This window comes from Pundamilia nyererei, unplaced genomic scaffold, assembly GCF_000239375.1.
Source record: "Pundamilia nyererei isolate P.nyererei 1_Seehausen unplaced genomic scaffold, PunNye1.0 scaffold00587, whole genome shotgun sequence".
Classification (NCBI taxonomy): domain Eukaryota; kingdom Metazoa; phylum Chordata; class Actinopteri; order Cichliformes; family Cichlidae; genus Pundamilia; species Pundamilia nyererei.
Genome location: NW_005187988.1, coordinates 87104 through 99982, shown reverse-complemented (window position 1 = coordinate 99982; position 12879 = coordinate 87104). Strand labels below are relative to the sequence as shown.

Below are 12879 nucleotides of genomic sequence, written 5' to 3'. Positions count from 1 at the left end.
GAAAGTGCAGATTTCTGACATTTTGTGTAATTTAAGCTGTAACAATGTGATTGTTTTCTAACAAAAAACAATGTGAAACTCAAGTTAGGCTTGTGTTTGTAAATGAACCGCCCCATGTTGTGTAGCTTTCTGGATTTTATACTTGTTGGGCTACATATTTATTTATTATACAGGCTATACAGTACATAACATCAAAACTCACATGGTTTATATAACTAAAGTGTGTAATTATGTGGGCTACAGACAAAAATTAAGTTATAGACTATATTTATATGAAAAACATGTATACTTACGGCATTTGAATCATTTTAACCATATGTAACCACCTGCATATGCGTTTGGGGGGGGGCTTTGATTTTGCCACCCCATTTGATTTCTTTGCCACCCTCATGCCAGCCTAAGAAAATTTCTCTAGATCCGCCCCTGCACTGACCTCACAGACTTCATCCAGTCAGACCACAGGAGTCGCCCCTTGCTGGCCAGAATGCAGGTCTAAAGCACGTTAGTATTGGTTAGTCACACTGATCTATGTGCAGCATGTGCTGCTTTGCGTCTCTCTGTCGTGTTCACTGACCTGATCAAGAAGGCGGCAGCGGCAGACGGTGGCTGGCTGGTTTGGGTGCTGACGCTGTGGGCTGCTGGTTTAACGGGAACGTTCTGGGCTGTACCCGTCACAGTGAGATGACCTCCATCTGCAGTCAGACCCTGACAGATGAGACAAATATCAGGTCTTAAGCCAAAACATGAAATCCAGCATCACCTGAAGTCTCCTTTTGATGTTTGTTCTGTTCTTAAATCGTTTATTTTTTAATAAAACTCATCACATTTTTCATAATTTACATAATTAATAAAAGCAGACAGTCTCCTTCAGACTGACACCACCTCACAGAGGATCCCGATGCCATCAGACGCCGTCAATGCTGCACCTTTAGAGAAACATCTGTACTCAGACTTTGATATTTATGTTTAAATATATTTTTGTAGCAGTATAATATTTATAGTAAATAATGCTGATATCCCAGTATTATTTTTATTCAGAGGTCAGACTTCCCCCAACGCTCTTTATTTATCAGAAATTGCAGATGAGCGCCGTTAGCTCCTGGCTTCATCAGCAGCAGGAGGAGGCAGCTCTGGATGAGGAGATCATTAGTTAATTACCTCAGGTCGTTAGCCTGATCGTTGCCATCCAGACTTCCTGTTCTGCTCAAACATGGCTGCTTCAACCACTGAAGGCTTTTTCCGGTTTACCGTGGCTAATGGCTAGTCCTACTGGGCTAATGACCGGTCAGCTGGTCTGCTGCTATAATTACATTTCATCATACAGAGCAGCTTGTTTTGTCCTTTTGTGCTTTCATTCCAGGATAATGGAGCCACAGATGAGTGTGATCTCAGAAACATCCAGCTATTTGCAGCTGCAGTAGCACAGCTCCTGTCTCTGGCCTCAGATCCGTGGCCTAGTTATGGTGAATTACCGCAGTTACAGGAAGTGGCACACTGGGGCAGATCCACTCTTCAGCTGTGTGACTGCAACACGCTCGGCTGGCTAACAGGATTACACAGAGAGCTGGCAACGGGATGAGCCAGCGCCAAAACGCCATCCTGAGTGAGACCAATCAAACACGAGGGCCACAGAGCACGCTGCGATTACTGCCTCACGGCTGTGCAGTGATGGTTTCCATCCAAGTTTGGAAGAGGAACAGACACGGCGAAGGTTTAAAACATCAGAGCAAAGAAAACATGCTCTGTGACCTTTCACCTTCTGCTTATGTCATCACTGTCATCATGTCACACCTGTGTGAAGGTTTAATGAGTGAATTATTGTAACTGTGCTGAACTTGACCTTTGACCTGTGGGATATGACTGGCTCTGAGGCATGTTGTGTGGTCAGGTGTGTATGTGGCTGAGCAGGATAAATCCATAAAATCATGTGACACTCGTTTTCATCAGCTTCACCTCAGCTCTGACTCTGTTTCTCTTTCTCTGCGTCACCAAGTCAATGTTCACCCTTTCACAATAAAAGCCATGTCTATTAAATAACACCTACTGAAAAGCAGCCACTGAAATGCAGTGTCAAGGACATGACATCATCACAACCTCTCCTCACACTGTGATCGGCGGCCATGTTTACTCCTGCCCAGGCGTAAGTCTGAATGCCAATCATGGAGCTGAGATAATCCTGAATATGATTGTCTGAGTTATTATACAAGAATCCATGAAACAAACGATCCAGGTCTGAGGAGGTGCATTGTGTCATCTGTGGGACTGTGAGGACGTATCCCCATGGATGATGACGACCTCGGCGAATCGTGAATCTCAGAACGATCATATCACTGCTGTGGGAGAAGGAGTAAAACGGAGCTGGTGGAGGATCAGAGGCTGCCACGATTAAACTCAGCATGCTGATGGCAAATAACGAGGCACATGATGAAGACCTGGCTTCCTACAGCGCTTTGAGAGTTTTTAGTCCCGCTGCCGTCATCACGCTGTCACAACTGCTCCATCAAACACCTGAGACTAACTTTGTCTTTTTCCAAAGGTTGCTGCTGAAGGTTGGGAACACCGGAGAAACTGGAAATTTCAGTCTGTTATAACTGCAGCTGACACACACACACACACACACACAAAGAGTTGTAGCCTGACTTTACAGCTGCATTAGAATCATGTGCAGTGTTGGAGTCAAATTGTTAAATGTCGTCATTGTGTTACTTAAATTTGTAAGTCTTAGTTCAAACTTATGAAACGCCAGGACTGCCATAATGAATTAATTAAATACACCATTAAATAATCAATTAAATGTGGCAATAATTAATTAAAGTGGGAAATAATTAATTAATTAAATATTTTTGATGCATTGAATTAATTAATTATTGCAACATTTAATTATTTATTTAACATTTTAATTAATTATTGCCACATTTAAATAATTATTTAATGGTGTATTTAATTAATTCATTTTGGCACAGTTGACTCCTTCAGGTCTCACCATGAAATAATTTTATCTGTCAACCTCATCCATCCAACCCAGGAGGCGGGGTTAACGCTGATCGAGTCAGAACCATTGCTTTGGCCTTGTGGCCATTGTTTTTAGCACACAACAACCGACATGTTAAAACTAACAGAACTGAACTTTGAAAAACCTTGTTTGTGTGTCATCAAATACCGTTTTAATATTTTTTAGCCGAGAATGTAGTGGTTTAATCTTCAGATGTGTGGTTGGTTTGTCAAGATAGAGCCTCTTTGCAAAAGCCCTTTGATGATTTCGGAGATGTCTGCCCAGCCCAGTCTCATGGCAAAGGGTGGGATAGACCCGCTTGCCTCGCAAGCAATTGAGCTGTTATTACCGCCAACAAAATGCAGGTCCTGGTACACAGCTGCCATAACCCCCGCAGTACACTGACTTCATTTACTGAGGTTATATTTATTGGGTTTTTATTTCCTGATGTTCGTATGTGTCATACCTGTTTCAATTCTACATTAAAAACATGTTTAAGGAGGAGAGAGAGCAAATAAATCCGATTAACATCTGATGTTTGGGTTTTTGTTCAATAATGAGCATGACCTGCATATAAACGCATAAAAGAAATAACGTTGGTGTTTCCGTCATGTAGTAACTGCTAGGTTTAACTGTACAAAGGTTGTTCGACACTATGAAACACATACAGACTTCATGATGTTCAGCTAATATTTTTATTGTGAATATTAATCATGAGGGTAAACGGCCCTGTACACCACGGAGCGAGGTCAGCATGTCCACGATATCTTCAGCTTGTGGTGGACCACAGGTGTGTTCCTGTGTTTTGTGGCGCGATATGCGCAGTTGATGTTGGACATGAATAAAGAAGGAGTAAGAACTGGGAGTTCTGTGTCATTGATGCTTACCTCCACATTGGTGACCTCTGATTCGGGCTAATGTAGTGACCTCCGGGGATGCAGCCATGGAGCGCCTTGGCATTGTAGAGCGTTCGAACAGTGCATGGGCCTCTCCGCTTCACATGGTGCCCAAATCGGACGGTCAGTGGCGACCATGCGGAGATTTCCACCGTTTAAATAATGCCACGGAGAATGACCGTTACCCCATCCCCCACATTCAGGATTTTTCTGCCCATCTCGCCGGAACATTGATTTTTTCTAAAATTGACTTGGTGCGGGGGTATCACCAAGTTCCTGTGCACGCCGAAGACGTTCCTAAACCTGCTGTCATTACCCCCTTCGGCTTGTTCGAGTTTTTGCGCATGCCGTTTGGCCTAAAAGGTGCTGCCCAGACCTTTCAGCGGCTGATGGACTCTGTTTTGCGTGGACTGCCGTTCGTTTTTTTTTTTTTATCTGGATGATATATTGGTGGCCAGCTGCTCAGCGAGCCAGCACGAGTCCCATCTGCGCCAGGTTTTCCAGCGTTTGGCAGCGCACGGCCTGATCATCAACCCTTCCAACTGCCAGTTTGGGTTGCCTGTTCTGGATTTCATCGGGCACCGCATTTCCGCTGAAGGTGTGCTTCCGTTGCCCAACAGAGTCCAGGCCGTTTCGACTTTTCCGCGTCCCACGTCGGTTAAAGCGTTGCAGGAGTTCTTGGGGATGATACATTTTTACAACCGCTTTCTCCCCAGAGCTGCCCACCTGCTACAGCCACTCTATGCTGCCTTAAAAGGTAAAACAGCCAAAGATCCGGTTGACTGGCTGTCGGAACGCATCCAGGTGTTGTCTGCGCTGGCTGACGCCACCCTGCTGGCCCACCAGCTTCCGTCGGCGGAGATCGCGTTGACCACCGACGCGTCCGACGTGGCAGTGGGTGGGGTGTTGGAACAGCGGGTTTCAGGTCTCTGGCAACCGCTCGCCTTTTTCAGTCGTACGCTCCGGGATGCTGAACGCAAGTACAGTGTTTTTGACAGGGAGTTGCTGGCCCTGCACCTCGCGACACAACATTTTTGTTTTTTCCTCGAGGGTCGCAACTTTACTGCGTACGTTGACCACAAACCTTTGACGTTTGCGATGTCCAAGGTCTCTGACCCATGGAGCGCACGCCAGCAGCGCCAGTTGGTGGCCGTTTCAGAGTTTACCACAGACATTCAGCATGTGGCTGGTAAGTCCAATCACGTCGCTGATTGTCTCTCACATGTGTTGGTTTCTCCGGTGTATGTCGGCGTCGACTACGCTGCCATGGCCGCCGAGCAACGTGCTGACCCAGACGTCCTTGCCCTTCAGTCAACAAAAACGGGCCTCGTGCTGGAGTACACCCCAGTGTGGGACGCGGTCCGCACCTTCTTTGTGACGTTTCCACCGGCCACCCCCGCCCGGTGGTTTCCCTTTTGTGGTTTTGTTGTGTTTTTGACTCGGTGCATGCCCTCTCTCATCCCGGCGTCCGGGCCTCAGTCAAGCTGGTCAGCGCCAGGTTTGTTTGGCCGGGCCTTTGCAAGACGGTGAAAGAATGGGCGGCGGTTTGTATCCCATGCCAACGCTCGAAAATCCACCGGCACACACAGTCACCCCTCGAACCTTTCCGTGTCCCGGGTAGGCGTTTCGATCACGTTCATGTGGGCCTGGTTGGTCCCTTGCCGCAGTCACAGGGTTTCACGCACCTTTTGACTGTGGTGGACCGCACGACCAGGTGGCCGGAGGCGGTACCCTTGGCGTCCACGACAGCGGTGACGGTGGCCAGGGCTTTTTTGTCAACGTGGGTTTTGCGTTTCGGTCCCCCTGCTAACATTACCTCGGACAGGGGCCCCCAGTTTGTTTCTGAGCTTTGGTCTGCTATGGCTGACGGCCTGGGGGTCAAGGTCCACCGCATCACAGCATACCACCCGCAAGCTAACGGGATGTGCAAACGGTTTCACCGGTCACTTAAGGCCGCGCTCCGGGCTTCCTTAACAAGTGGCGACTGGGTCGACCGTCTTCCATGGGTTTTGCTGGGATTGCGTAGCGCGGTTAAAGAAGACCTCGGGGTTTTCCCGGCTGAACTGGTCCTCGGCCAGCCTCTCCGGGTCCCTGGGGAATTCTTACCTGAGAGCCCTCCCCCATGTTTCGATACCTCTTTGTTGCCTATTCGCCCCCCCAAAAGACTCATTTCCTGTTCCTGGTCCTGTGCACCACTGCCTGCCTGACACTTTTGTTCCGAGTTTGTTGGACTCTGCTCCTTTCGTTTTCGTCAGGCACGATGCCCATAGGACTCCGCTGCGTCCACCATATGACGGGCCATACAGAGTTCTTAAACCAAGCAACAAACATTTCATTTTGGACTTTGGCGGTAGGCAGGAGGTTGTCTCTGTTGACAGACTTAAGCCTGCACATGTTATGCAAGAGGATCAGGTGGTCCCGGCCCAGACCCCTCGCCGCGGCCGCCCACCTGTCACCGGGCTGATGGATTCTGTTTTTTCCCCCAGGAGCGACCCAAAATCAATGGAGTCCGACTCGTCTGCAGCTTTTTCTGACCGCCAGTGCCAGCCTCGCTCCCGGACTGGGTTGCCCTCTGTCAGTTCCCCACCCCCCGGTTCAGCCGTTCCGGCCGTTTGCTTAAGCCCCGGGTCCTGGACTAGTTCTGCTGGGTGTTCGGGGGGCATGTGTGGTGGACCACTAGAGGGCTCCACTCACACCCAGTGTATAGGAAGTGTGTTCCTGTGTTTTGTGGCGCGATATGCGCAGTTGATGTTGGACACGAATAAAGAAGGAGTGAGAACTGAGAGCTCTGTGTCGTTGATGCTTACCTCCACAAGCTCTCTGAGTTAACCCAGCATTTCCCAGCTGACTAATCTAACGGTCATCTACGAATAATTCTTGGGTCATATCAATATGATTTAACAGAAAATCATCCTTATTACTGCCCACTATTCCAGAGACGTGAAAATCTACAGCATAAAGAACAAAAAAATATTGCAGTCTAACGCAACACTGTAACAGAGATGAGCGCGTCAGTTTGTCACAGATCAAAGTGAAATGAAAGTGATTGGTTGAACAGGTGTTCGTGATCTGTGTTTTCTGCATTTTCATCAGCGTAAGAGACTCAGCAGCAGATTAGAATAACATTTGTACATTTAACAAATCACCAAATTAATACACAGAAGAAACTATCAAACCTGTTCTGACAATGTGAGTTTGTATTCCCTCAGCTGCAGACTCGCTGCTTTTTAAATGTTTGAGAGAGAAGATTAGATATAAAAAAAAACGTCAAACATAGACTCAGTCTGAGTTCACATTTGATATTAGGCTAGGACGTAAAGTGGCTGTGCCCTGTTTTAAGATCATATATGTAAAATTGTTGTCTGACCTCCGTCGATCCAGCCGCTCAGAGTCCGTGGTTACCATGGTTACTGCATAAGTAGCTGTAATTTAAACAGCTGGCATTTTAAAACTTTACACCACCACCATTACTGCCTGTGATTTGAAATGCATTCTGGGATACCTGGTTTCCCCAAGTCCATCGATTATCTAGGATCGACCTGTCTTGACTTACTTTGCACAGCAACCAATCAAATGTTAGAGAAGCTGCAGTGGCAACCCCGCCCACTTAGTTTGATGGGTGAGGCTGACAGATAAAATTATTTCAAAGTGAGACATGAATGGGACAATAGTGCCATAATGAATTAAATAAATAAATCGGTAAATAATTAATTAAAACTGTCAATAAATATTTAAATGTATTATTAATTAATTAAAACAGTCAATAATTAATTAAAGGTGTCATAAATATTTATTAAATTAATTATTTCTCATTTTAATTAATTATTTAATGGTCTATTTAATTAATTCATTATGTCAGTCCTGGCGTTCCCTACAAACTATAGGATCAATGACATTCTTTTGTTTCTGTTGACATGCCCAGCCTGTTGAATGGTGGGGGAGGCTATAGTGTTTTATTATGAGACATCCTATGTGAGGGTTCTGTTTTCTTGTTTAGTAAGCTTCCTGCTTTTATGACCCTTTTGTGGGCAGGAGGTCACACAAACGCACCCCCAAACACAAACACACACACTCACATGCATACACACACACACATTCTCGCACATGCATATACACACACACATACACACACGTGCTTACACGTGCACACACATACACACATAGTACCTTATCTTTTAGAACCATAGGGGGGGGTATTAGGGTGGTGCTTGTGTGTACTGTAACTGTTTGTGTGTAACAGAATAAAAGGCGGCAGGGGAAGCTGGTTCTTTGGACTCGTTTGACACCGAGGGCAGAGGACCGAGGGCAGAGGACTGCTGCCGTCTGGCTCCCTTTGCTAGCAAGTGAAATTGATCGATCGCTGATTGTCTTGCTTCCTTGCTTCGTTAATAGGAATAAGTTTCTAAACCAGCGGGGCCTGTGGAAGCGCAGACCCAACATGCAGAAAAAAATGTGAGGCTTAAGCTTCTGGTTTCTGAGTACAGGTGTGCACGTGTGTACAGGTGTGCACAGGTGTGTGTGTTTACAGTTGTGCACAAGTGAGTACAGGTGGAGCCATACTGAGCAAACTGGTGTGAGATAACAGAACAGTTCATATGGAGACCAGCAGAGAGTGCACGTTTGGAGAAAATACAATCCTGACCCAGGTGACCCCTGACCCTTGACATCTGTGGTTCTCCTGAACAACTAGCTAAATAGGGTGCTTACCGCACTGTTTCGAAGCTCAGGTGTGCAGCAGGAGACCCTCCACACCCCCTCCAGGTTCTGAGCTGGGTTCAGGGGAAGGGGCGTTACTGTGGCGAGCCCTTTAGCTCCGCCCCCACCGAGGTAGGTGCTCTGCACTATGCTCGATCTCCATGGGGCTCCTCCCTCCTGCTGCTGCTCCTCGTGCTTCCACCTCTGCTGCTTCACTGGGAGCTCGTTGCAGACCCAGCTGCTCTCTGAGATTGGGGCAGCGCTGAGAGTGGCAGGGCAGGGCAGGGCAGGGCGTGGTGCCATCTCCCTGCTGATGCCCAGAGCCCGTTGCAGAGCGAGTTGCCTCAGTTGCTGGAAGGAGGCACCGCATACATCACAGTGGGCTTCGATAGAAGTATGGCGAACACGGCGAGGCAACTGGAGACGCTGGAGCTTATTAAAGAGGAAGGAGGCATAGGCCAGATCCTGGAAGAGGTGAAGACAGAGAGGACAGTCATGTGGAAGGTTGGACAAAATAACAGGAACACCAAAATCCAGTTACTGACACAGCTGAGGACCATGAAGAATTAAAGCTGGCAGAAATAATCTCAAAATAAGTTCGTTAGCTCACTGCTGGTACAGCTGGACGACAACATGAATCAACAACCAAAAACTGTCAGAGCAGCAAGCTTGGAAAACCACACACACACACACACACACACACACACACATCTGGTATTCCTATCTTGTGGGGACATCTAATTGACATTTTGCTTTTCCCTAACCGCTTACCCTAAACCAGTCTTTCTCAAAGAGTGGTACGGCACACAGGCTGTCTCTGGTGCTATGCAGAAAATCTCAATTTTCTTTAAAGATTAAATAATATACTATTGTGGAGGTATGCAAAGACGACACGAGAGTTCCTGAGGCTTTTCCGGGAGGCGGAGTCAACCAGAAAATGTGTCACTGAGCGTCAGTCCTCTATAAAGAGTAGCCCTTCCTTATCGCCAGCGGTCGTGGCCACTACGGAGCGCTGGTGGGAGAATTGGTAGGGCTGCGGGAGATGCCGCCAGTGAATCGGAACCCTTGATGCCAAAGCTCCTGGTAGTCAGGAGAATGCGATCCGCTTCTTCTGCAAGTGAGTGGTAATCCTTCGCGACCAGCAGCAGGTAGTTGGGGAGGCACCTATCGTAGGAAGACATGAGTGAAGAGGAATCCGCCGTCATCCGTTCCTAACAAGGACAGCGTGCCCTCCATAAGTTTGAGTGCGGTACCATCACCCAGGCCCGAGAGAGAGAGGAGTTTCTCAGCCACTCTGCATCAGAGAGGGAGTAGCGCCAAAGCAGCAGTGCCTTGAGAGCGGTGTATTTCCCTTGGGTGGGGGGATCCCGGAGGAGGGTCATCACACGGCGGGTGGACAGCTGATCCAGCAAGGCCACCACATGATGGTATTTTGTGTCGTCGGCTGAAATGCCACGAAGAGCAAACTGAGTTTCAAAGTGCACGAACCATGAAGTAGGGTCGTGATGCCAAAAATCCGGCATCTTATCCGCCACAGCAAAAATTAAAATGTATCATACAGTGGGGCAAAAAAGTATTTAGTCAGCCACCGATTGTGCAAGTTCCCCCACGGTCATAAGGGTCGTACTTCAAGAGCCATATATTTTAAGAGGTTGTACTCATTGTGAAAAGTTTGAGAACCACTGTTCTAACTGTAACCCTGACACTAAAACCAGAAGTCTCAAAAGAGTCTCAAAAATGTCTTCAAACTTGTAGGGACGGGGATTTAGGTCCCCATAAGTGTGTAGTATAGTAAACTTTTTTTTTTTTTATAAAATGTTATAAAAAAATAAATCAGTTATAATCAAGTGGAGTGAGTGGAAAGACACAACATATTTACACGTGAAGCAATATGTTTCACAACTAAATGGGATCAGCTGCTCATCAATGGTGACATTAGGCCCAGGGTTGTAAAACAGGGAGAGGTGGTGCACCGATTATCCCACACTGTCCTGATGGCAGCTAGCTCTTCTCTCTGCCGTCGAGCTGGTCTGTTGTCTCGGTTATCAAAACGGATAATCCTGGAAATTTTGTGTAAGGTTTCCAGAAACATTGATGCATGGAAAGGTTCTTGCCGGTTTCTGCATCCCACAGGGATTCTGTGGATTCCCCTTTGGACCTGAAAACTCCTGCAAGGATAAGAACCCCAAAGTAGGCCTTTGGGGTTCTTAGATGAATTTGGTCCATCTCTTTCCACCTCTCTCCAAAAACACACCTTCCTTCTAGATTACTGCAATCCAGAATAATTCTCTGGATGGAATCTGGGATGAAAAGCTCAAATGAAGACTTGATGTCCTGCACATGAGTAACTGTCAGCCGTGTTGGCCCTGGCTTATCACAGTAGCAGCTCTGCAGGGTGGCTGGTTTCTTGGGCAAGAAGACCATTCAATGTCACCAGTTATTGACATCCATATTTCTTCACTTGCTGTCTGGTGGGCTTGTTCTGGTCCTGGAGCTGGCTGCAGATGGGGTGCTCGTCTTCGTTTTGTTACTAAATGGTGCTCAACCTCATCCTCTTCTTCAAAGTCACTGTCAGACTCTGAAATGTGAAATATTCTGAAACCTCTTTGTCAACATCGTCATCCGAAGCCTCTCTCTCTTCTAAAATCAATTGGATGGCCCTCGCAGCAGATAATCTTTTGCCATCTTGATCAGTTGTGATAAAGAACCACACTGGCAAAGTCTTATTTATAGTATTATGCCCCTAATTTGCAGGTGGGACAGTGTATGAGAAAATAAAATTTGGATCCCTCAAGAAAGAGGGTAAAATGTGTGGGAATGTAAGAGCAGACGGTGTTGATAGTTGAATTTTCAACAATGTTGCAACTTTGTGCGGGAGCAGGAGGAGAAGAAAACACTATCAGCAGCACCAGAAAGGAGGAAGACAGAGTGTGGGAACACAGGACCTACACTTTCAACACTTTTATTAGACCTGGGTCCAGTGGACCCGAACACCTTGTATGTAATGTAAATGCGTGGGGGGAGGTACAGTATGAGGTCATTGAAAATTAGTTCGGATTTATGTTCTTCACAGAAAATAAGCCAAAGCCAATGAATTTCAGGTTGAAAAAATAATTAATTGTTTAATTTTTCTTTTGAGAAAAACTGAAAACGGGTCTCACAGACCCGAACACCATACAAGGGTTAAAAAAAACCTCATCAACAAGAACCACTTCTGAACTTTTACAGCCTAATACGAGCCATGAGAGAGAGGAAGTAACAGAGGAGGCTGACAGATGGAGAGAGCCAGATGAGGTAAAATGGGGAAAAAATATGAAATTAACATTTCTCATCAAAAAGCAACTTCCTAAAAGGATTAAAAAGATCATCCAGTCAGAAGCTTTCACGTAATGTGACCATGTCCAGGAGATGCACAGCTCAAGCTGAACAAGATCATTGCAAACAGACACCGAGTAGAACCTCATGAACCCACCTGACTGAAACACGCACAGCAGGAGCTGTAGGTGGAGCTTCAATCATGACATCATCACTGAACTCATCTGGAGCTCAAACTCTTTGTAACGTCAAACTATCAAACCTTTTCTACCTGCTGACACCTTACCGCTCAAGCCGACACACTTGCAAACAGACTGAATGACCGATCCCAGTTCCCTGATCAAGCTGACCCTGGTTCCCTGGACCAGCTGACCCCGGTTCCCTGGATAGTCCAGGTTGTGCAGTCTGATCCCGAAGCTACTTCCACGCTGAGTGTAGTCTCAGTTTGAGAGCAGCCGGCGCCTCTCTTTAAATCACTTTTTATTCACACACATGACAGAGAGCTGTTCCATGAGCTGGGACCCTGCATCTGCAGCAGGCCCTGTGCTGATGTCACTTCCTTTTCTCACTGTGGTCAGTCACAGCTGTGGCTGCATGCTCACAAAGGATATCAACGTTTTAAATATGATGCATGAAATCCCTTCAAGAGTAATACCTGCTCTGAAGCAGAGGTGGAGGTGTTGGAAGTGGTGTTGGAGGTGGAGGTGTTGAAGGTGTTGGAGGTGAGAAGATGTGCTGAGGTGAGCTCACTCAAAGTGTTTCAGGGTGTTATATTATTGACCACCAGGACCGCTGTGTAGCTCCTCAGGAGGGCCCTTTACTATCCGAGCATGCTCCTCACACTCACTTTAATCACATGATTCATAGTTAGGGATGGGTACCGGTGTCCGGTGCCATGATGGCACCGGTTCTGACATAAACGGTAGTAACCAGACCGAAAAGCAGCGCACATTTCGGCGCTTTATTTCGGTGCTTTTTTTT

The 12879-nt window shown here is 46.8% G+C and overlaps 1 protein-coding gene across 1 annotated transcript in view; it reads right to left on the bottom strand.

Moving 5' to 3' along the window:
* LOC102198980 (kinesin-like protein KIF26A) overlaps positions 1–12879 on the bottom strand; it is a 61452-nt gene that overhangs the window by 40053 nt on the left and 8520 nt on the right. Inside the window, exons 3-4 of the mRNA XM_005754536.1 lie at positions 8596–9048; positions 575–705 (exon numbers count right to left, since the gene is read on the bottom strand). Of these exons, the coding sequence (XP_005754593.1) occupies positions 575–705; positions 8596–9048 (584 nt within the window). The remainder of the gene's footprint in view (positions 1–574; positions 706–8595; positions 9049–12879) is intronic.